The following is a 23,339-nucleotide window of genomic DNA, read 5'->3' on the forward strand; positions in this document are numbered from 1 at the left end:
AAGCTTATCTAATGTTAAATTAAGTTAGTCTTATAGAGTTATTATAATTATTGGCTTTACCTCTATAAGGGCCGCGATAAGCTCCTCGTCCGTCTATTTATAAAACTCTTCTTTATAGGCGACATCCGTTAGCACCTTACTAAGGGTGTACCTCTTATCTTGCTTAACAACATATACTCCTCTCTTAACTAGGTAATTACGGATTCCCACTCTAGTTTTAGATTGTACTTATTTAAAGAGCTCTAGCGTAAAGTCTTTAAAGTCTTCCTAATACACTATCTATAGTAAAAAGTCTGTAAGGTTGTGCCGTATATATAGGTGCATCTTAGTCTCTATATACTCCGCTAGATCGTTATCTATAGCTATCTCCAAGTCGATTCCGTAGCCGTATTTAGTAATTCTTTCCTTTTAGTTAATTTCCATATTATCGTGTCTTTGTGTATAAGGGTAGTCGTCATTTAGAAGTTAAGGTTAAGGTTAAGGTTAAGGTTAAGGTTAAGGTTAAGGTTAAGGTTAAGGTTAAGGTTAAGGTTAAGGTTGGGGGTGTAAAGGTAAGGGTATAAGGGTGTGTGCGTGTCCCCTTAATAAATCTATAGTTTTTAAAGACTAAAGACTAAAGACAATTCTTAGTAAAGATATGGTCCTCTAGGCGATCTTACGCATTAGCAGTTAAGTTAATACATAGTCTTAAGCTTTAAGGTCCTCTAGGCAATCTAACGCGTTAATAGTTAAGTTAATGCGTGGTCTTAAGCTTTAAGGGGTAACGTAGCTCTCTCTAAGTAAAGATATAATTCTCTAGGCAATCTTACGCGTTAGTAAGCTAATACGTGGTCTTAAGCTTTAAGGGTAACGTAGCTTTCTCCTTTAACTGAAATAGGGCGATAGCTCTGCAATCTAACGCGTTAGTAGTTAAGCTAATGCGTGGTTTCGAGCTTTGCTATTGCATATTTCCTGATCTATACGTCTACTGATTAGTGTCAGTATACTCGCTTTATTAACGTGCACGAATATCACTTATAGTGGTACGTATGCGGTATTGAAGTTAGTAGTTAATTGTTTTTACTAGAAGTAAGGGGTTGCTCCAAGGTCAGGTTAGCTAACCTCGCTACGTGGTCCCGTGACCACGTCACATAATTAACGTTCCGACATAAGGATATATATTTAAATAAGGGGCGAGAGGTTTTACTAGTATCTTAAAAGGATTAGTTCTCCTCTGGAAAAGAACTAGCAATTGGTCTCTAAATAGAAGAGGTTAGAAAGCAACTATCCTTTTAATACGCGACGTACGTCTTACATTCGAACCACTTGTGACTTGTATTCGATGCTGTCGATTAGATAATTATACGTTCCAGTCGGAAGCCTTACTGGCTTCTTGTAATAGGCGTCGTTTGGTGATAACTAAATGTCTTGAAAATCGATTTTTGTCCATTTCTACGAGCTACGTCCTAACTATAATAAATACAATATATATACTTGATATAATATATTGTTTAGGTAATTATATTTTTATAAATATATGCTATCTCTTAACCCGTCAAAATTGGTCCTTACGGTATCGATAAGAGCCCACCAATCAAACCGGTCGAATCAGGCAGCCGTTCTCAGAAATACGAAGCCTTTTGAGAACAATATTCCGCACGGACCACTTACGCTAAGGCAGGCATCCAAGCAGAAGTCGTGACAGACTTTTAGTCAGCTGGGGATCCCCACCAAAATCATATAGGGGTTCTCCAAAACACGAAAATATCACCACAACGTAAGCTAAATAAGATGAAGCTTTATAGATCTAATCGTGATAGCTGCTTGCATAGAAATTTAAAGCTTCATCTTATTTGGCTTACGTTGTGGTAATATTTTCGTGTTTTAGAGAACCCCTATATGATTTTGGTGGGGATCCCCAGCTGACTAAAAGTCTGCCACGACTTCTGCTTGGATGCCTGAAGGGCCTTGACGGGTTAAGGGATAGCCCTATACTTAGAATATTAAGGGGCAAGATATATTACTATAGAACGTAAATTAGATTTTAAACTAATACTTAACTAACTACTTATATTTAACTTTATATATAGTTGTCAGGTGACGAAGTCATATATATTGTTCCGCACACCGTGCCTGGCATCTTGCAGTCACTCGCTTACCTTTTGCAGGTTTGTGCTGTGGCTGAGTGGTGCGGAGCTTATCACCTCACAACAATAGAGCTACAATAGTAGTTATATAGAGGAGATAGAGAAGATGAAGAGTTTTTACCTTACAGTATTTTAAAGATAATTAAGATTTAGCAGTAAGGCAGGATTTTGAAACTTTTAGTTACTACCAAAGCTTGGACCATAAGCTATAAGCTCTCGGACGCTTCGCAGAGAATTCAAGGGGTATTAGGGAGTAGTACGCACGTGCTCCACCTCATTCTCCACGAAGCATTCTGATTTATGAGATAACATTGTACAAAATGCGGGGAATATTCTCACGTGAGGTTTCTGACAATACATCTCGAATCTCCAAATAGAGAGGGAACAAAGAGTAGGCAGCTAGATATTACAGATATATTGTCCACAGAGTAACCAAAAGTGAAAAGTGGTTTACATGCTAGTTAAAAGCACCGAGGGTTATGCTGAACAAACAAAATACTTTTAGTAATAAGTGGTGACTTATCCCTGAAGCCCTATAAAGAGGAGAAATTCTCAGTAAAGATATTACGCGGGGCGTAATTTGTTGCAGCAAAGGAAGAGTGAAGGATGCCGAAGAAATAGACATGGATCTTCTGCCGGGCCTATGTCTGAGCTTTGTCTTTTGTGCTTCATAGTAACCTGTAATATTTTGATAAGCTTCCTCCTCCGAGCCCGGCTCATCTGTGTCCAACATCCCTACTACATGGTTCAGCATAGACTCTTCGACCTCCTTATATCTTCCGTTGACAGAACAAATTAACTGGCCGTGGCGCGATGTATCCACCATTAGAAGTGCGATGGATCGAGCAAAGATTTCAGGGGACTGAACCGGCTGGCCAAGTGACTGCAAGGGACAAGGCCCGTGTCAGTCCAGCTAGGAGAAACAGCATTCAGTCAAATCGGTAGTTTGGGATGTAGATAACCCACTAAGCCGCGCATAAGTCCTAAAATATCAGCACACGATCTCACCGACGAGAAGGTGCAATATTCGTACTCAAAACAGCATGTTTTGTTGTGGCTGATGGTTTTAAGAGATGATTAGAACTCATGGAATTCTTGCTCAAACATAACACTACTTACTGTAGTCCACAGGACTAAATCTCTGGAGGCCTAGGTTCAGGTCAGCAACTAACAAAAAGCTATAAACTATATTAAATAATACTTGACGCTGATGCGGTGAGCACGATGCTACCGCCTTTGGCCGCTTTCTTCAAATAGTGTAGGCCAAGCTTTGTGGTGTATATACAACCGATGAGATTGACATCTATAACACGAAGATTTGGCGCCATCAGGAGCCCACGGTCGTCAACATCATCCTCTAACAAATTTCAAAGACGCGATTCCTATTTCGAATGCCCATAAACCTCTATCGCTCCATTCAGGCGACATTACATACCTGCGTTAGCAAGAACATGATCGATTGTGCCGTGCAACTCCTCAACTTTCTTGAACATAGCAGCCTGTTCATTCCATGACGTAACGTCAAGAGGAAAGAAAGAGACTTTGGACCGCTCAAGCTCAGGGGGTGGGTTACGATCTCCGACAACGACCTTTGCACCCGAGTTTAGGCATAGTCGTACAGTAGCAAGTCTAATGCCGGAGTAACCACCTAGGAGAAAGATCAAGTAAGTACATTGCAATATTTCTCCAAAGCCTGAACGCAGGGCCTTACCAGTGATGATCACTACCTTGTCTTTAAGAACAAGAAAATCTTGATCGGAGATTGTGAAGCTTGTCATGACTTTAAATGAATATTAAGTATTAACGATTTGGCGGAAGGGCAATGTAGCTGTAGATATCTTAGGAATACTGCTTGAGGGTAGGAAGCATAGATGTCTAATATACATATTTCGGCAGCCTATTGGCACATTTGCAAGTTTGCTCAGGCGCCCCGCAGTGAAACACTAGTGGAAGCTTACGGGTAGACCTTGCTCATGTCAGCAAACAATTTATCTCTGTTGCTGGATATAACAAATTCTTGGAAAAGCTCATACACGACAAAGCAATAACAGCTGTGTCATTAATGCAATCTCAAGTAATAGGTTGGACTTCATGAATAGTCGTGTGGAATCTACCTTGACCCATCCTGCATCAATGCTGTGTAAAACCGACTACATTGGTGTGCTGACGATTTTCTTAGCTATCCTATACCCAGGAATTGTCGAATATCTTATCTCGCAACCTGACTATCAGCAGCCATGACGGTTAGGCCCGAGGAGGCAGTCAATAGAGATGTGGTAGAAGTGCGCGTTCAAGGCGTCAATATCATCGCCTCTAAGGAATTTTAAAGGTCCCCCGTGAGTCAAGCCCGTTCTGTAAGCGGCGCCATTCATGATCCGCCTCTACCACGACCCCTTCCACGCCCACCGCGGCCCATACCTCGTCCACGTTCGCCCCTTCCGCCATGATCTCCACGCTGCTGCGACCCTCCACGGCCGCCACGGCTGGCTTGATCCTTCTGCTGTTGTTCCTTCACTAAATCTATTATTTCGTCTGGGACGCGGAGATATTTGATCTGAGTAAAGTCAATCGGCGGGAGCTATGGGTCCGTAGGGGAGGTAGAGCGAACGTTGTTTCCGCGCACATATACTTCTGGGAGTCTCCAGAAGCGATCTCCTTCCGGACTTGTCTGCACGACCTCTTTCAGAGTCAAGTTCATCCAAGTGTCACAATTGACCAGATGGCCGTTGAGTGTTTCGCCATTTTTTAGCTCGACTAGCATAGGATGGCCCTGTGCGGCATTGAGTAACCCTAGAGGTAGCTTCCAGGCGTTAAGTTAGCACCTGCAACGTGAAAGTTATTGAACACATACGCTTTATAGATGGTGGGGGAAGATGCGACTTACCATGGCTACGATGACCTTTGGCGGTGGTAGCGTAGAAGGGAAGTTTTGGTAGGTCAGACACGCAGTATTCGTAAGAAGAACCCTTGGCTGGCGGGTACAAGAGGTGGTTGGTGCAAGGTTTGAACAACAAGTGGACCAGGGAGAGCTTTGTTGCGAAGTACGCAGGTACTGTTGACGAACATGCCAAGACCATCACTACCAAAAGCGCTTCCGAGGGTTATACTGAGTCACTCCACCTGATGCTTATTGCTATTTTTTCAATATGAGACCAATTTCATTTCACCGAAAATCAATCCTATCATTGTTTCGCAGTGCCTCTGATCCGCAGACCGCGGGATTTTACTTGATCCGATTATTCTCCTGCGTGGCTCAGCCCCTCGCCAGCCCTCTTGTGGGGGCTGACGCGGCAAGTGTTTCGATAATACGAGAGGCTCGCCCACTTTCCTGGTGCCTGATTCTAATAACACGCTGTTCTGTACTTTCCTTCTTCATTTGAGCTTTTGAAAGTTTATTATGATTTTCTAGTTATTTGTCGTTGGCTTTGCTCAGTCTCATTACTTCCTTCCTTTTCTGCCATGCGTGCCTTTTTCGGGGCCTGGGTTTGGGCACTCCCGACTCTTGCTGCCGCGGCCACTATCCCTCCACCAGATCCCGCCCATAGAGATCATGTAGAACCGGCGGAAACCAATCGTGCTGTCCTAAAATTGGGTGTGCATTCAGTCTTTATATCCCACAATCCAGACAGCGGCTGACAACAGTTAGACTTGCAAGATTATCAAGCGAAGGCAACAATTACTATTCCTTGTCTTGGCTGTCTTGGCCATGAGTCTAGGAGAGTTGATGACGAAGCTCTCGTACGTATACCTAAGGCAACAGTTTTTCTGAACAGAGTACTTACCTGGTTGCTTCAAGCTCTTGAACTTTGAGGTATTCTCATCCGACAAACCCTGTGGCATTTCGAACGTTACCTTAAATGGCAAGTATCTAGCCCAGGAATGGGATGGAATATATGCCCAAGGTGAAGGTTCATTCCTCGGTGTCCCCGATCTTGACAAAGATGACTGGCTTCGACAACACGATTTAGACCTATCGTGGGAGTCCGCTTGTCTATACGACGCCGATTCTGAAGTTGGCGAAATCCTCCAGGGCGAGGATGTCGCTCAAGCCCTGACAGTGACCATCAAACGCATCGACGGCAGGGAAATTGAGCAGCCATCTGGTTTTACTATCTCATTCAAACAATTATCGCCTCCAGAATTGTTGCGACTATCCGTTGTCCCAGACTCAACCGCCAGTAAAAAGGAATATGCTGAATCCTGGCGCAATCCACCCCCACACTTACGACTGTACGGGCTGCCCCAGGAAGCATCTACTGATCCTGTAGCTGAGCCTGGATATCCATCTATCGAAGACCAGATTCGAGAACTCAAGGCCCTCCAGGCTGAGGCTAGAGAACTCCGACGTTCCATCCATGAGAAGAAGCAACACATCAAGGCTCAACTTCGACACGAGGCGAAGCATTTCAAGCACGAGCTCAAGCAATGTGACAGTATCTCGTGCATCATAAAGACTATTGCCCACAAGGCCCACGGCACTGTTAGAGTCTTATATATTAGATTTGGCCCAAGTCATCACCCTCCCCACCGCCATGAAGAGATGGGAATGCCCGTTGAGCATGATCAGTACCAGGCGATGTGGCATGCTCAGAGCGAGCAACAATCACCAGAAGCGGTCACAGACTCCTCCACTCCCCCGCCTCCGCCTCATCATGAGAAGCCACCTCCATGCCACGGCAATCGTACACATACCCATCCGCCTCCTCCGCCCCTTCACCGTCGGCCAGGTCCTCCTCCGCCTCCTCCACCGCCTCATCGAGGTCATGACCACCACGACCCGCTGCCGCTACCGCCACCACCGCCACCACCCCCACCGCATGGAGGCCATGACCACCATGGACCCCCCAACCATCCCCCACCAGACCCCTGGGATAACCACAACCCTCTGATCACCGCCCTTAAAGTCCTCGCCGGTGCTCTAGGTCTAACAGCCTTATTGGCCTTTCTCTACCGACGATGCGGTAACATTCGTACCCGCACTGACCGTCGCGCCCGTCGCGAAGAACGTCGCACAGCCCGCCAATACCGACGCGCCGCTCGCCGGCAAGCATGGCGCAATTGGTGGCACCGCGGCCAGGACATGTCCCGCATTGATGACTACGAGGAGAAGCGCGCGCTCATCCATGGGCAAGAAGGCATTCTTGAGTCCGCAATGCAGGAAGAGATCCGCCAGCTACGCGCCGCGCACGTGGTCGTGAACTCTATCATTCAAGCCGAGGAGGGTCGTGCGAATTTACATCTTACCGGGATGATGGCGGAGCTGCCTGGCATTCAGCCAAGACCCCTTAGTAGGACGAACAGTCTCCCAGATTATCGCAGCGAGTCAGGCTCAAGTGAGCCGCCTGCGTATGAGGATGATGAAGACAGTAGCGATGTTGTCGTCGATGGTTTCAGGGAGTATACGCCTTCCATGACGACTGTTTGGACTCCGGATAGCAGTGTTATTGATGTCAGTCCTCGCCCTAGCGGTGAGACTATGCGCGTATCAGTAGATCGGGACGTGAAGAACTAGAGTATCACACGCTGGTTACTATTAGTCTTTAATGATTCCGGTATGTCCCGAGGCAATTTGCGCCGAGCTAGAGAGATGATAGTTCGTTTTGCATACACGATGTCGCTTGTATTACAATCACTTCTAGCCCAGGTGCGTAGTTGATTGTATTGTGAGCAACATTAGTACTGTTACACCATTACTCAAGGAGGACATATACTTTGATTCTGCGCTTTGTGTTGAAGCCTTCTAAAGAATTGCATATCCTTGCCAATTCATATACTGCTAACAATTTTTCCTTCTGATGCTTTCGGTTACCGCATTTCTTCCTTTGTTTGTTGGGGTTATGGAGCGGATTTCCGGAGATATTTCTATGTCTGAATAGCGGCGCTGGCGAAAGGTTTGATGCATGTATGAAGTTTTTTGGGAATACAGCGACGGCAGAGCGCCCAGTTCCTATCTCTAATAATACGTAGAATACACATTTATCTACTTTCGTACAGTAACTCCTGTTCCCAGAATACTTAGGTGGTGTTCTGAAAACTATACACTTCCCAAACACTTTGTGAAATGATGATCAAGTATCATACAGGATCCTCTAGCACTTCTCAGGTCATCTTGCCTTTCCTCACCGCCTCCTTAAATACCAATTGAAAGCTAACTGGCTTGTTTCAATGGGAAACGGTGTTGGCACCTCCGCAAGCCCCGGCCTGACGACAGGATGCCTTAAGTATACTGCAGCGCACACATTTTGATTAACCTCCAGGTACCGTGGAATAAATGCAAAAGCCGACATGTACTCCCTCGGTCTCCAAGGTGTGGCATATGGCTTGGACGGGTCTTCGGGGTTTTCGTCTGATCTTGCTTCGTTGTGCTCGCGTATACGCTGGAAAGCTTCAGCGAGTACCTTTTCTTCCTCCCTGTTCAAGCCCTCACTCCCAGCTTCAGTGCCCGACGAGACGGAGGTGTAGCGGGATTTAATGAAGGAGAGCTGGTCTTCCAGAGTCTTGAGGGACTCCGAAGTTTCCCCTTTGTAGACGGATATAGCTCGCCTAACAGCTCTTTTAAAGCTTCTTAGATTCTGTTTGTCTTTGGCAGACTTATTTTTGTCTTCGGCGAGTGCCGCTTTAGCTTCTTCCATGAGTGCTAGGAGTCGCTCTTTCATAAGTTCAGGCCTAGGAGCCCACGCCTCCTTTTTAGCAGCACTTTGGTCATCTACGCTGAGTTTAGGGGATTTAGACGCTTTGGCGGCTTTGGAAGGAGTTCTCTTTTTTGGTTGCGAAGCACGAATTCGGGCTATTCGTCTCCGCTTTCTCGTCGTATTCTTTTTTGCCCCGGTGGCATACATGACGCGCTCGGGATCGACCTGGAACATGTCTCCTGGATTCAGAAGGTAACCAGGATATATCATCTGTAAGTTAACGTGTTAATCACCGCTGTATTACAGAACCACGGCGCGGGTAAATCTACACATACCTTCTTGCCATTGACCTTTACCCATCCGTGAGCGATGAATTGCCTTGCCTGGCGTGTACTGCTCGCGAATAGAGCTCTCCAAACAGCGGTATCCAGACGTCGCTCTATGGGGTAATATGTCATATGCATGTAGGGCGTTGAAGGCAATTGTCTCTGCTTTGTCCTAACATCTGCCCCAGATCCACGCCCTGCAGCTTGTTCAGAACCATCGTGGCGGGCTAAATATGCGTGGTCCATAGGCACAACCGCGGGGATATTTCGTCGAAACATCCGCTTCCATTGCTTCTCACGAACTTGTTCGCCGTGATAGGCACGTGTAAGCGACTTTGCTGCCCACTTCTGTTGAAAGAAGGTTTTCTCTGCGGCTGGAGGTACAACCAGGCGGGAGAGGTTATACAGTGTCCATCTGCTCCAGTCTTGGCGGACTTTCTATTAAGGGAAAAGTTAGCAGCTGGGCCAAGGATCAGATACAGTATTGCAGAAAGACTTACAATTTTCTTAAGGCTATGAAGCTTTTTCCGCATGACTATAGGGTTTGCACAGATCAAATAGTAATAATGGTTTATTTAAGGGTTACTTCGCATGAGCTAAAAGTCTCTCGCTCGGGCCGGCACATTGTTCTTCCAGCATGGAAATCTTGCAGCAAATAAGATTCGAGCTCCCCGCCTTCAAAGCTAAACTACCCACCAAAAGAAAACTGATAATAAGCCATCATGGCTGACACCAAAGTCACATCAGAGAACCAGGCCGAGTATATCAACCCTGAGGTAGCAAAAGCCGTGGAAACCAAGCCAGAAGTCGAAGCTGAAGAATCCAAATCCGAAGAAACCAAGCCGGAGGAGACCAAGCCTGAAGAAGCCAAACCCAAGGACGACCTACAGGCCAAGGCTGAGGTCGATCCCAAATCTATAGGCAATGGCGCTGAAAATCCTTTCTCGAAGAAAAGGAAGAACTATCAGGAAAATGTGAAGACCGATTTCACCGCTCAACCTGAGACTGACGACCCGGACGAAATTCGCAAACAAGTCAGTCCACGTAAAATTCGCTGCCAATTCCATTGCTAATTCATCGCAGGTTGAATTCTATTTCTCTGACTCTAATCTGCCTCTGGACAAGTTTCTATACGAACAAGTGGGTGGCAGTGAGAACAACTCCGTCCCCATCAAAGTCATTCATAATTTCAAGCGCATGCGTCGCTTCCAACCGTATTCTGCTGTTGTTGCAGCACTGCAAGACAGCGATATGCTTGAAGTTACTGACAAGGAGGAGGTGAAACGCAAAGTGCCACTTCCTGAGGCTGTTGGCAAGAGCAACGTCGAGGACAACATCAAGATCTTTGAGGATAAAGCACAGCCCCGCAGCATATATGCGAAGGGCTTTGGGGAGGAAGGTCCGAGCACACAATTTGACATTGAGGCCTTCTTCATGCCATATGGCCCAACGAATGCGATTCGACTCCGCCGTTCCTACCCCGACAAGACTTTCAAAGGCAGCGTTTTTGTTGAGTTTGACTGCGAGGAAACGCAGCAAACATTCCTGGCGCTTGATCCTAAGCCGAAATGGAACGGCAAAGAACTCACAATCATGGGCAAGAAAGAGTATTGTGAAATGAAGCTGGAGGATATCAAAGCTGGGCGTGTTAAGCCGAACGAGAATACAAAGTATCAGCAGGGTAACCGGGACGGTAGATCATATAGGGGTAGAGGGAATTGGCGAAAGGATGACTCCCGTAGGGACACGAGACGAAGAGCTTCTGATGGTGAGAATGACCGGGATGAGGACGATTGGAAAGGTCGTCGAAGCGACTTCCAAAAGAGGGACGAGTATCGGCAGGATGACCGTGATCGCAACAGCCGAGGCGGGAGGAACCACCGCGGCCGCAACGACAGGCGTGGTCATAGAGATCAGAAAAGGCAGAGGGATAGAGACGACGACGACGACGATTTTGGCAGAGATAGGAATAGGAGAAAGGACCATGGTCAGGGTAGGAAAGACAGAAAGGATGAAGTGAAGTCTCCTATGAAATTGGATGAAAGGTTAGTATCTCCTACATAGTGCTCTCATTCTCCAACCTAATTTATTTTGCAGAGGCGTTCCTATTGTCGAGGACACTTCTGCGAGGGCCAAGTCCAACGGTTCTTCCGCGCCTGTCGGATCAAAGAAAGAAGAATTATCAGCAAATGGTGCCAAGCGCGCTCGAGAAGAAGACACTGCTGACACCGACTTTGCCGACGCGAAGAAGACGAAGGTGGATGCTGTGGAAGGTTCATGATAGACGAATTTTCTCACTCAAGGTGGCTTTCTCTATTCTTTTGAGGAGCGGCCGATGAAAATAACAAGCAGTAGCTTGCCTTGGACACTTCTTACATTTAACACCAAAATGAGCTGGCTACACGGCATGGCTTTGATTTGACTTTTGCATCAATGTGTTTTACCTCCAACTTTCTTAGAAATATGGCGGGTGAGAAACTCATGATCTTTGAATTTCATTGCAAAATACTAGGCAAACCATACTATTGGTATTTTCTACCTTTGCGAGGAGAGATAACTAGTCATGCTATCGTCCATGGCACTTGATTGTAATATTCATCAAATCGAGATTCTGACCATTGCCCAAGTGATGATGATGGCATGGCCGAACATGGCGCAAGAAATGGACGCCTGAACGGTTTTCCGGCCCCAACAAGCGTTGGATAGGTACCCTGTGAATCCATCTATACCAGCATGGACGAGAACAGCTCATGATCCGGATCTATAGTAGTCACCACCAATGAGAGGTGTGAAGTATGTTCAGTATCAGCAAGTGAAGGAGCGTGGCCAGCCTTCTCCATTTCAATCTGCTTCTCTAAAACTGGCGTCGGAAGTCCAGCTCCCCTAACTTCGGCCTTAGCCACGTTAACAGCCTCTTCTGCTGCGTCAAAAGCCATGGTATTCCTCAGGAAAAGAACATAGAATAACCCTCCTCATGGATTAGCTGGATTTGTAAAAGGGAGCAAGAGCGAGGGCAAGGTAAATAAGCAAAAGTAGAGCGGCTCCATTGATAGCATCCACCCTGCCTTACAGATTGTTATCATACCAAAACCAGGTTGATATCTCCCATGTTGCCTAGATATATTGCAATCTTCTGATTCAGGGACTCTCCGCACTCTTAGTATCGTCTTCCACTGGATTCTAAGACTCATGGAGGGAGCGCCAAGCCTTGGCAACGTTCCGCCCGGGAGTAAATAATGCCTGTAGAGTGCGTTTCTGCTAACTGCAAGATTAACGCGGACTGCAGATTCGCAAATTGATTTTTAAGTGTGAGAAGACCTTGAGGTAGCGGGAGAGATAAGCATGTTGCGAATTTCGTTAGCGTGACCTGGCTACGCAGGCTTGACGGAATGATTTGGAGTGGAATGGCGGAATGTTGCCGTTTGGAAATTATGAGGCTATGGTAGAAGCGGCATGATGGCTGGGTGGCCAGCTGATCTAATATGGTCAAGATGTGATAGCAAAAGGAAGGGAGGGTTAAAGTCGTAGACGAGGCAGCCGCGGAGATAGTGCCTGACAAGCGATAACCTTTAGAATAGTGTAATTTATTCAGAGGTTTCTTTCACTTCCTATGTACCTTCAGCATAGTAATATCGTAACGTCAACCCTCATTTCGGCACCATCACTCAATTATAACTCTGTATGTACATTATAAACTTAGCATTACGGTCATCAACACGCCCAACAAGACGCGAAATGGGGTATAACGCCAGTCACTTCAAGAATATCAAAACGAACAATTTAGCCGCCGTCAAAAAACCGCCTTAGGTCATAGCCTATAGAGCTTGGAACAAGTCGCAAAGCATATTACACTGATTCTAGGAGAGGTCCGAAAAAGACTTAAGACTCTTCTTCCTCTTTCTTCTCGGGCTCAACGGTTTCTTTACCTGACTTATCACCCTGCGGTTCTTCAGCGGTGGTATCAGCTACCTTCTCCACGATATGCCCGTTGATTTTCTTGGGTTGTTCTTCGATAGCCCCCAGCTTCTCTTCGGCATCCTCTTTCGCCTTGAGTGCTACGGTAAGTTTCCCTTCCGCATCTTCTTTCTCCGCCTCGATTTCTTTTAACTGTTTTTCAAGGTCTTTCAGGCGGTCATCACTTGCTTTCGCCGCTTCAGTAGCAGCAGTAAGTTTTTCCTCAAGTTCCGTTTTTGCCGCTTCAACGGCTTTAAGTTCATCTTGACCCTTGGAAATCTGCTCGTCCGCCGATTGTTGGGAGGCTTCAAGCTTCTTTTTTAGTTCGTTCGTGGCGGTTTGAAGAGTCTCGACATGTTTCTCGTTCTCTGTAGCCGTCTTCGTAGCAGCATCGAGCTCCTCAAATAGCTTCGATTTCTCCGCAGCACTGTCCGCGGCAGCCTTCTCAGCCTTTTCAACAGCGCTCTTTGCAGATTCCAGTTCGGCCTGTAGTTCAGCCATGCGACCAGCTTCCTCGTTCATTTTCTCGAGCGTTGCTTCAGTCTCTTTTGCCGACTCCTGGGCCGCTTCAAGTTTCTTCTCTAGGCCAACCTTAATTGTTTCGAGAGTTTCGACTTGCTTCTCGTTCTCTGCGTGTGCGTTTTTGGTAGTTTCAAGCTCTGTCTGCAGTTCAGCTACACGAGCAGCTTTCTCTTTTGCTTCCCTAAGTGTGGCCTCGGCGTCCTTTGCTGATTGTTCGGCCGCCTCGAGTTTCTTTTCTAACTCATCCTTACCTGTTTGCAGAGCTTTGATCTGTTTCTCACTCTCCGCAGACGCGATCTTTGCCGATTCAAGTTCGGTTTCCAGTCCACCAATACGACTCATTTCTTCCTTGACCTTCTCCAGAGTGGCTTCAGTCTCCTGACCATGCTTTGTGGCGGCTTCCAATTCTTTCTCAAGCTGATCCTTATGCTTTTGTGCTTCCCCGAGTTCGCTAACGCGAGCAGCAAGGCCATCTTTCGTTTCCTGGTGGCTCGACTCTGCGGCTCTGAGACTCTCTTCTGCGGCAGCTACCTGTTCTTGTGACAACTTCTGCCCCTCCTCGAGCTCGACGATTCGCTTGGCCAACCCCTCTCCTTTTCCCTTAGCATCCTCAGATTCCTGTTCGGCAATAGCTAGTTGAGCCTTGGTGCTTTCGTGTTCCGTTCGAATTTTGTCCAGATCTTCCTGGGCCACCTTGTGCTCTTGTTCAAGCTGTGCGATCTGTGCTGTCAACTCCTCCACTTTTCCTTCGGATTCCTTCATCGTCTGCTCAAGGGTGTTCAATTGAGCTTTCGTGCTTTCATAATCCGTCTGCGCCTTGCCAAAATCCTCTTCTTTGGCCGCTAAATCGCTCAGCGCCTTCTGATGACTGGCCTCAGCGGTTCTTAGAGATTCTTCTAATTCGCTCAAACGTGCTTGATGGCCGGTATTTGTTTTCTCAAGTTCCGCTTTGGCGGTTTGATGTTCGTTATTAGCCTTCTCGAGCTCCTCTTTGGCAGAATTGAGAGAATCTTCAAGCTGCGATTTTGTAGCCCGATGATCACCAATGGCTTTATCGAGCTCTGATTTTGTGACCTCGTGATTATTGTAAGACTTCTCCAGTTCCGACTTGGTAGCTTTATGTTCACTACTAGCTTTTTCGAGTTCCTCTTTAATGAATTGGTGTTCTGCGCTAATCCCTTCGAGTACCTCTTTCGTCGCTTGATGCTCAGCATGAGTTTTCTCAAGCTCTTCTATGTTGGCTTGACGGTTAGCAGTAGCATTTCCCAGTTCTTCCTTAGTAGCTTGGTGTTCGACAATAGCCCTATCGAGTGCCTCTTTCGTAGCTTGGTGTTCAGCTTTAGCATTTTCCAGTTCTTTGGTACTCTTAACAGCGTCCCCAGACGACCTTTCCAGTTCCAGTTTCGTAGCTTCGTGATCGGCGAGGGCTCTCTCTAGCTCTGCCTTCACGGCTTGGTGATCTATGCTAACTTTTTCTAGTTCAGCCTTGGTGGCCTCGTGATCGTTATTGGCTTGTTGAACATCTGTTGTAAGTTGCGTAGTTTGTTTCTGACTATCCTCAAGCTCTTTCGCAGCAGTGGCAACAGAATCCTTGGTCTTTTGATGCTCCTCTTTGGCATTTGCTAGAGCTTGTTCTAGCTCCGATTTTTTGGTTGTAATACTCGCAAATTCGGATTCCTTGGTTTCGAGGTTGGCCCTAAGCTGTGATACCGTACGCTCATTCTCTTCTAACTTGCTAGCAAGCTCTTCTTTTTGCGTAGTAATGTTGGCGATGTCTGCATCCTTGGCTTCAACATCGGCTTTGAGCTGCGGCACCACCTGCAGGCTCTCTTCTAACTTGCTGGCTAGTTCATGTTTTTGCGTTGTGATGTTGGCGATCTCGGTATCCTTAGCTTCCATAGCTGACTTAAACTCGGATTCTGCGCCAGCACCCTTCTCTAACGTTTTGGCGAGCTCATCATTTTGATTTGTCAGACTAGCAATTTCAGCGTCCTTGGCTTCGACGTCAGATTTGAGCCGTGAAGTCAACTCCACACTTTCTTCCAATTTCTTCGCCAGTTCTTGATTTTCAGCCGTAAGCTTATCTGCTTCAGACTTCTTTGATTCTAGGAAGAGTTCCAGTTGCTTGATCGATTCGACCTTCTTGCCATGCTCTTCGGTTATCGAGGCCAGCGATTTCCGGGTGTCCTCATGCTCCAGCTCGACAGCTTTTAAGATGGAGGCCAATTTCTCGTGTTCACTAATAGAAAGATCTTTTGATTGTTGAGCCTCAAGAAGGGCCTTTGCGGACTCTTCTTTCTCCAAGTTGAGCGTTTCTGCCAACTCATTTTCAGCATTCTGAGAAGCCTCTAATAGGTTTTGCACTTCCTCGAGTTGCCCTGCAAGGGATTCTCTCGTTTTCAGGGCTTCATCAAGCTCCTTTGATGCACTCTCCTTGTAAGATTGGTGGTCTGTGATGTGTTTCTCGATATCGGCCTTCGCTGTTTGTAATTCGATACTGGCGGCTTCTAGTTTAGATTGAAGCTCTGAAAGCTGTCCTTCGAGCTCCGACGTGAGGTTTTCATGAGCTCTCTGAGCTTGTTCTAAAGCCTTCGAGGATTCTTGTTTGTGGATTGTATGCTGATCTACAGCATAAGCATGAGCATTCCTAGCAGTTTCGAGTTCAGCTGTGAGGGCAACGATCTCGGCCCTGAGGGAATCTAGCCGGTCATTGAGTTGCGCCTGGGTGTTTTCCAACAAGGACCTGGAGGTCTCGGCATCTTGCTCTAATTTAGCTATTGTTTGCTGTAACGCGCTGACTTGAATTTGAAAGTCCAGTTTTTGGCTTTCGAGTTCGGCAAAGGCAGATTCTCTTTCTTCAATAGCTTCCTCAAGGTCAGTGACCTTTTGGTGAAGGGTCGCATTCGCGGCTTCTAATTCAGATATTCGAGATTGGATGGATATCAACTCGCTCTTAAGGGTATCACGCTCATTTGATACCAAGCTGAAGGATGTTTCGTGGTTTTTCTTGAGCGTTTCCTATAATAGAGTCAGAAGTTATGCTACTCTAGAACTTCGCATTGCAAGCTAAATGTTATATCAAAGACATGCAGGTCTGGGTAATGGTGTTGACCAGCGGCCGGCCGCCCCACCTGTTGCATGACCTTCAAAAGATATACTCACCAACTTCGTTGCAAAGTCCCGCTCACAAGCTGACCTGACGACACTTTTCTCCGACTCTCTTGCCTCTTTGACCTGTTGCACAACAACAGAAACCATGTGATCTTCTAGCGTTTTCTTTTCTTGGTACAAAGCAGCTTGCTTCTCCTCGAAGTCGATTCTGACAGTCTCCGACTGGCGCTCGAGAAGTTCAAACTCCTCATTCTGAGAGGCGACAACCTTGTTAGCATCAGCAAGTTCCTCCTGGCATTTTGCTAATCGTGCCTTGAGTTTTTCCAGCTGTATGGGTAGAGGCTCATCCTCCTGTGTCTCTGGCGGAGCGGGTGCTGCAGTGGGAGTCTCAGCTGTTGTCTCGATAGCTGCCTCGGAGGTGGGGGTGTCTGGAGGAGCCGTTGCTAGCGAAGCAGTGTCTGGAGGAGTAGTGGGCTCTGGGGCGGATGGAGCACCGAAGAAGTAATTATACGCTCGGCGCATGCTGCCGGATCGTTTAGGGATCTTTGGGCGTGAAGAGCTAGTTGATGTTCGAGGTTCTCTGGAGCTGGTGGACGCTCGGGGTTCTCTAGAGCTGTTTTCGTTCGGGTCAAGCACGGTCACCGGGGTGATGATATTGTTGCCGCGGTTGTGTTGGGGCGGAGGAGGATAAGCGAGCAATTTCCTGCGGGCCTTTTGGGAGCCGGCGTTGATGTCGGCAATAATCTGCTTCGTCTCTCGTGTAGAGGACCTGGCGTTGTTATTAGTTGAAGTGAAGAGGAGAGGAAAGGCCCCGGAAAGTACTCATAGCTAGAGCGACTTCTCCCAAAGCTTGGCATGGTGAATGGCGAGCACAAAATTTTTTGGCGAGTATAAAGGCTTATCAAGCGAGATTCTGCGGTGAGGGCTTGGGTTTCGAATAGCTTTTATGTCCGAGAGCACAACTCCGCACCAACATGACGGAGCTCAACAAGTTCCAATCAGAGGCCGACACGCTGAAGCACCCGAGTCGTGTGAGGACAAAAGATGTGAGTCGACCAATGCAAGTACAGGCAGGAGCGCCCTTTTCAGGACAGCGAATGAATATTTGATTGGGTGGAGCGTGCATTGTTTCGACGTGAAGTGGCTCGGCGATCAGGCGTTTGAGCAAACGCATGAGTGGTATAGCAGCAAGACATACAGCTTATGCGAGCGCTGGAAGTACACATGTCTAGGGTCAACTTAAGCCCTGTGGCTCTGGTCCCTCGCTCCCGCTGCAGGGACTCCCGGCTCTGTTTCCTGTCATTTTGCCTGGCGCTTCAGAGAGACCCAGCTAAGGGCGTCCTGTCTCCAGGGACGAGGGAGCAATGGATGGCCAATTCCTGCCCAACAGCTTGGCGGTAAGCAGGCGAAGATGGAATCCCATTATGCCGCCAATGCCGAGAAGTGCTGTCTGGCTGGATGCGTTGTTCATGCCGCATCATCCGCGATGAGGTTGGTGCGTTGGCTATGGAAAATTCGAGACAAGGGATCTTCTCCAATGCAGTAGACCGTTTTGACAGCCTCATCCACTCGCCACCACACCAATCGAGACCAATTCGTCCTGAATTCATCATGTGGGATATCAATTAGGTAGGGAGTGTCACAGACTCTTTCTTCTGGGCTAATATACTACCTGCTTAATTATTAGATCATAGGTGGGGGCAATGAGGCGACGAAAGGGACACCAAGTCCTTCTCCAACATTAACGTCATTACCGCGGATTTTTTTAGTAATTGAGCCTGCGGTCGAGAGGAAGTTTAAATACACCCAGCTTTAAATGCGAACGCCGATCACATTCCAAGCATGTTATCATTCATAGCCGATCATCGGATGACATCCACATGTACAAGGGTTCCAATAAGCCTATCGATCCATTCCTATCCAAATAGCCAGGGCCCAAAATCTATCATGTCTCAAGCAAGCTCTAATCTCTTGAGATCCAAATTCCGCTAGCAACGCCATGAAAATGCATAATGAGCAGAATAAAACAAGTGAGACTGCCTCTTAGCACACAATTACGAAGTCTGATTGAGCGCGTATCTGTGCTATACACCAACACTGGCGGAAAATAATAGGAGCAAGGGCACCGAGATGATCCCTGGAGAGAAGCGATCACTGACACCACGACTATCACCACGACTATCACCACGACTATCACCACGAAGAAACATGAGGTGCGCGGGATTGGATTCAGCACGAATAGGATGTAGGCAGCGGGTAGCAGGCAGTGGGCAGTGGACAGTGGGCATGATTTTTGCCTTGTCGAACAGTTGACAACTTATATCCACCTAGTGCCGATAATCATACCCTTATGGCCCACTATTATCTGTATGCCTATGAACCCAATTCCTAACCCTCGCATTCCCTAAAGATGTGGTGTTAGTATCAGGGTTGAGAAGAGGTGACGAATGTCACCGGGGAGCGCCAAACAAACCCCTCCGGATTCTCCCGCCTATGCCTCCGCCGCTCGCGTCCGAGGTGGCGGACGATGAGCTCTGTTGGCCGTTAGAACCGGGCCGTTCCGCTTGCTGTTCATGTTCCCTCTGCTGTTCTCGATTCTCGGGAACTGATAAAGGATCCTCTGCAGTTCCGGACCCAACAGCTCCGAAGGAGCCGGGAATTCGAGTAGTACGATTCGAAGATGAGACAGAGTGATTTGAAGGCCCACCGCTACCACTAGCAGACCCCTGCGAACTTGGTGTGGTGTTCTCGTCGTGTTTACTATGATCCATAATTCCTTTTCGACAGTGCGGGCATGTGTCGTGCTCTCCTAGCCACATTCCCACACACTGCTGATGAAACCAATGATGGCAAGGTAGCTCAGTTACTTCATCGCCTACATTGACTTCATCCATGCATATGCTGCACTCAGCGCGGCCATCTGGACCAAGCATTTCTATGGAGATCTTTTTCTTCGGCAAAGCAGCAATGGCCTCTGCAGCGGCAGGGCCTGGGGCATTTCCCGTGGCGTTCTGCTCCATGAGCTGCGAAATTATTCGGTCGAGAGCTTCTTGGGTGTAGACAAAGTCGCCATGGTGTGCGAGGTCAGGATTAAGTACCGCGGCAAAAAGCGCAGCCAAAGGATTGATCTGAGGTGGTTGACTAGGCTGTCCAGTTTGTGCCCCTGGCGTACGTTGCCCGGGATGGTCCCCTATGGCACCCAGAAGACTAGCAAGCACACTGGATGAGTGTTAGAGCATGGCAATATCCGCGAATAGGTGGTTGACAACTTACTTGTTAAGATCGTCCACAGGCTCAAGATGTGCATGGGGATGATTAGCATCTCGGGGAACTAAGCGTGCAGTCTGATGATATGTAAAGCGGTGCCCACCAGGAATATCCTGCATGCGCGGTCCTCCTTCTGCCTGGGTCGGATTTGGCGGTGCCCCAGCGGTCTGGTCGTTGCCTTGGGGTTGAGTTGCCTCTCCCTGAGATTGACGTTGGCCGGCTCCAAGGCCGGCTCCCAGGCCGGCTCCCAGGCCACCCCCTATTATGCTCTGAAGCATGGTAGCAAAGTTGTTTATGATCGGATGTTCTGGGTCGTGGATATCGCTACTGCCCTCATTTCCACGGCGTGGTGACGGAGAGTAAGTTCGGTAAATGGTACCGGTAACTGAAAAATTGCCGGGGCCTGTCTGCGTCCAGCGTATCTGGTTAATATCACCATCATCTGGGTCTGGCGTTTCCCTCCACGGACGGTGGTCATGAAAAGGGTTTTGGCGGGGTAGTTGGGGGGGCCTGTAATTTTCCTCGTCTTCGTCGTCGGGCATGCGGTCACTCCTGGGATCATGATCTGGTTCAATCTGTATATGGATATCTTGTTAGCTCCCAAAGAACGATTTAGGGTGCCCCTTTGCCACCAGCGAAGAGGGAATGATAAGCCTTAGTTGATAAAGTGATGGCTTTAGGAGGGAGTTGGATAGACGCACAATTTCTGTGAAATCGGATTGACATTCTGGACATGTCAAACCGTGCTCATCTCTGTAATATTCATTTTCGCATACGTGACAGAATACCAAGTCTCGGGATGGTTGCGCCGGCTGTTGAGGCGGTTGATCCATTTCGTATGAGTAGGCGTTGGGTTGCGGGGAGGGAGTGAGAGAGAAGACGTTGAATAAGTGCTGATTAGAAAGTGTGACTGTGTATACACGAGCACCTAGATCAACAGCCGTCCTCACGAGACACCGACCGTGAGGGTAAGAAGCGCCTTGGCACCGTAGCTGTTAGATAACTTCTTGTCATGCGCCTTTCGCTAGTGACCGGAAGTGTTAAATGTGGCTCAACCAAGCTGCAGGAAAGTGTAGAGTAACGTTCGAGGGGTGGAGTGATTATGCAAGGTGCAGAAGGGGAGTAGGTGGTAGATGTGCGAAAGATATGCGTTTGAAGCGGCAACTTTGTTGTGTAGTTAACTGCCGGTGACGTTTTCTCTCGATCCGGATTCGCCGAAGTTCAGCCCAGGCCACGAGCTGTTCTCGCTGGAGACCTTAGCGGTTAGGAGAGGAGTGGAAAAGTTGTTTACTTCGAAGACGCACTTCATCTTTAACAAAAAGATATCATGACTGATTGTACTGTGATTGCTTGACCTTGGCCCGAGCCACAGTCATTCCTAAAATGTCATTTCTTTGAGTTTCCATAGCGTTCTACATCATCTCAGCTCGACGCATATACGCAAACAAAGACTGCCAGAACACCAACTGTCGAAATCGTAGTTCGCATTGTTGGGTTCTGCATTTGTGAATGTACGACTTCGGCCATTGGAGAGGCCGTTATGATACAAGTGCATTCTTAGCAGTATAAGAACCCGCCCACTCAAACGCCAGCACCCATTGCGTAGCCATTGTCTAGCTACGGTGCACACATAAACCATCATCTACCTCCTCCTACTACTGCCTTTAAATAGCAGGCTTCCAACGATTCCAGCCGCGACTGCAATCCCTCCTACGATCGCCACACCGACCAAACCCTCTTTGGCCACCCTGTCGTCAATAAGACTCTGTAAACTGCCTGCCTGCAAGTTTGCTGGTTCAAGATCCAGCAATAGCTCGTTGTATTTTCTTGCCTCAGCATAGTTCCCGAGCTTGTAGTTCCCAAGCGCAAGATAATATAGGCATTCTCTTCGACGTTCAGGGGAGTTGCGGAAGATTTCTGATAGTAGCCGAACGCCTTCTTGTTGCTCTTGGCGATTATTCGATTTTATTAGACCCTATAGGCGAAATTATGAGCTGATTATGCAGCTAATGATGTGCTGTTAGGTAGTCGTACCCAGGCGTAATTGAATTTTGTTTGCAGGCCTACATATTCGCCTTCTTTCTCGTATTGTGCCCGTAAAACTTGCAGTTCTTCGGGTTTGAGAGGACTAAATAATAATCAGAACCTAGGAGAATGTTTGGAAAGCTACAAAAGGTGGCTTTAGGAAGCATGGATCTATGAAGAAGAGACATACCTTTCTGCATCAGCGGCGTCTGTGAACGAAGGGTTAGCTATCTCTTTGGATTTTACAATAATGGCTACTTACAGGGAAGCGAGGGAGACATTATTGTAGTTATAAAGCTATTAGAAAGAGAAGGTGGAGATTGGGGTTATCTGGGCTGCCTGCGGCGCCGCTCTAGTTGATGCGCGTCTTGTGGACGAGCCCGCTGACGTCGCCGTTGCCATGCGTGCCGAAGGCCCAAGCTTCCATCAAAACATTGCCGAGACAACCCTTCCACCATCAACACCACAACCTAGAAACCCAAAAGAATACCTAATTGCGCGGATCGAAAGGATACGAAACTATTTGCTATCTATTTCCCTGTAATCTTTACAGAATGCTCCTTGACGAAGACCCCGCCACCGTAAGTAATCGTAATCACCCAACACTGGAGTCCTAAACTAATACTAACACTTTTGAACAAGCTCGTTGCTTCGTGCGCAGCAAACTTCAACATCGCTCCCGATCGGTCTTCTCTTGCGCGCATTAATGACTCCCTCAGAACCCTCGGCGCATTTCGCACCCAACAACTTGAGGGGCTCCAGAAGACCCTCCAAAAGCTCTCTCGACAACAACAGACACTCTCCTCCACGCACTCGATGACAATAAGCTCGCATAATCCAACTAGTCATGCTTCAGAAATTCTAAGGTTGGATACCGAAAAATTCCGGGTCGCGAAACAAGCTAGCGATTTGGAGATTGAGGGCGAGCGGCTTGGGGCTGAGCTCGCCCGACTAGGCGGTGTTCTGAGTGAATTGGAAGAAACGGGGGTGGAAGGAGCTGAAGTGGGGCGAGGGGGACTAGAGGAAGATGCTACAATGTGAGTTGATGGTCTTTCCTTTCGCTGCTCGAGCGTCTCTCTTGCTCCATATGTTGTATCGCTTTTTGATGCTTGCTAATACCTTCCTAGTCTGAAACTCAAAGTTTACCGCACTCTCGGCATCGATGTAGAAGCAGACCCAGTAACGGGTCAGTACAATAAAGCTGTTGTCCGAAACACCGCAAAAGGCGATGTTCACGTTGTGAACATCGACCCTAAATTCTCAAGATTCTTCTACTCCAATTATTTCTGGAGAACGATGTGAGAGTAGCGTTGAGTCATCTCGGGATTTGGAACAGAAAGGATATAAAGAACAGAAGTTTCCCGATGATACGGACA

General features: G+C 47.6%; 9 protein-coding genes across 9 annotated transcripts; 3 read left to right on the forward strand and 6 right to left on the reverse strand.

Moving 5' to 3' along the window:
• Positions 1-2,524: 2,524 nt before the first annotated feature.
• On the reverse strand, positions 2,525-3,178 carry K441DRAFT_652012 (uncharacterized protein; the record flags this gene model as incomplete). The annotated part of the gene is made up of 2 exons (XM_067647289.1): positions 3,160-3,178; positions 2,525-3,109 (listed from the first exon to the last, which is right to left on the reverse strand). A coding segment is annotated over exon 2 (365 nt), but the record flags the coding sequence as incomplete, so codon positions are not given.
• Positions 3,060-3,904, reverse strand: K441DRAFT_684023 (NAD(P)-binding protein; the record flags this gene model as incomplete). Its single annotated transcript, XM_067651745.1, has 6 exons — positions 3,060-3,109; positions 3,160-3,183; positions 3,246-3,275; positions 3,328-3,483; positions 3,562-3,774; positions 3,838-3,904. 6 exons carry the CDS (start codon positions 3,902-3,904, stop codon positions 3,060-3,062), a joined length of 540 nt encoding a protein of 179 aa, XP_067509284.1.
• A 108-nt stretch (positions 3,905-4,012) lies between these two features.
• On the reverse strand, positions 4,013-5,081 carry K441DRAFT_652014 (Sm-like ribonucleoprotein). Its single transcript, XM_067647290.1, has 3 exons — positions 5,011-5,081; positions 4,735-4,926; positions 4,013-4,680 (listed from the first exon to the last, which is right to left on the reverse strand). Exons 1-3 carry the CDS (start codon positions 5,011-5,013, stop codon positions 4,495-4,497), a joined length of 381 nt encoding a protein of 126 aa, XP_067509285.1. The 5' UTR covers positions 5,014-5,081; the 3' UTR covers positions 4,013-4,494.
• Positions 5,082-5,394: 313 nt separating this feature from the next.
• On the forward strand, positions 5,395-7,942 carry K441DRAFT_160549 (uncharacterized protein). The gene is made up of 3 exons (XM_067640252.1): positions 5,395-5,718; positions 5,773-5,864; positions 5,923-7,942. Exons 1-3 carry the CDS (start codon positions 5,586-5,588, stop codon positions 7,636-7,638), a joined length of 1,941 nt encoding a protein of 646 aa, XP_067509286.1. The 5' UTR covers positions 5,395-5,585; the 3' UTR covers positions 7,639-7,942.
• Positions 7,943-8,016: 74 nt separating this feature from the next.
• On the reverse strand, positions 8,017-9,643 carry K441DRAFT_702594 (mitochondrial 37S ribosomal protein uS4m). Its single transcript, XM_067653415.1, has 3 exons — positions 9,585-9,643; positions 9,094-9,522; positions 8,017-9,028 (listed from the first exon to the last, which is right to left on the reverse strand). Exons 1-3 carry the CDS (start codon positions 9,615-9,617, stop codon positions 8,246-8,248), a joined length of 1,245 nt encoding a protein of 414 aa, XP_067509287.1. The 5' UTR covers positions 9,618-9,643; the 3' UTR covers positions 8,017-8,245.
• A 163-nt stretch (positions 9,644-9,806) lies between these two features.
• Positions 9,807-11,148, forward strand: K441DRAFT_537767 (uncharacterized protein; the record flags this gene model as incomplete). The annotated part of the gene is made up of 2 exons (XM_067642498.1): positions 9,807-10,118; positions 10,168-11,148. 2 exons carry the CDS (start codon positions 9,807-9,809, stop codon positions 11,146-11,148), a joined length of 1,293 nt encoding a protein of 430 aa, XP_067509288.1.
• Positions 11,149-18,755: 7,607 nt separating this feature from the next.
• Positions 18,756-21,227, reverse strand: K441DRAFT_692583 (uncharacterized protein; the record flags this gene model as incomplete). The annotated part of the gene is made up of 5 exons (XM_067652581.1): positions 20,640-21,227; positions 19,945-20,513; positions 19,145-19,890; positions 19,065-19,075; positions 18,756-18,998 (listed from the first exon to the last, which is right to left on the reverse strand). Exons 1-5 carry the CDS (start codon positions 20,769-20,771, stop codon positions 18,756-18,758), a joined length of 1,701 nt encoding a protein of 566 aa, XP_067509289.1. The 5' UTR covers positions 20,772-21,227.
• Positions 21,228-21,267: 40 nt separating this feature from the next.
• On the reverse strand, positions 21,268-22,319 carry K441DRAFT_652019 (mitochondria fission 1 protein). The gene is made up of 4 exons (XM_067647291.1): positions 22,226-22,319; positions 22,154-22,172; positions 21,973-22,066; positions 21,268-21,913 (listed from the first exon to the last, which is right to left on the reverse strand). The coding sequence occupies exons 1-4, from the start codon at positions 22,242-22,244 to the stop codon at positions 21,581-21,583; spliced, it is 465 nt and encodes a 154-aa protein (XP_067509290.1). The 5' UTR covers positions 22,245-22,319; the 3' UTR covers positions 21,268-21,580.
• Positions 22,320-22,434: 115 nt separating this feature from the next.
• On the forward strand, positions 22,435-23,315 carry K441DRAFT_601746 (Spc24-domain-containing protein). The gene is made up of 3 exons (XM_067645241.1): positions 22,435-22,544; positions 22,606-23,000; positions 23,091-23,315. Exons 1-3 carry the CDS (start codon positions 22,518-22,520, stop codon positions 23,263-23,265), a joined length of 597 nt encoding a protein of 198 aa, XP_067509291.1. The 5' UTR covers positions 22,435-22,517; the 3' UTR covers positions 23,266-23,315.
• Positions 23,316-23,339: the final 24 nt, after the last annotated feature.

The sequence above is a fragment of the Cenococcum geophilum genome (genome assembly GCF_001692895.1).
Source record: "Cenococcum geophilum 1.58 unplaced genomic scaffold K441scaffold_3, whole genome shotgun sequence".
NCBI classification, from domain to species: Eukaryota; Fungi; Ascomycota; class Dothideomycetes; order Gloniales; family Gloniaceae; genus Cenococcum; species Cenococcum geophilum.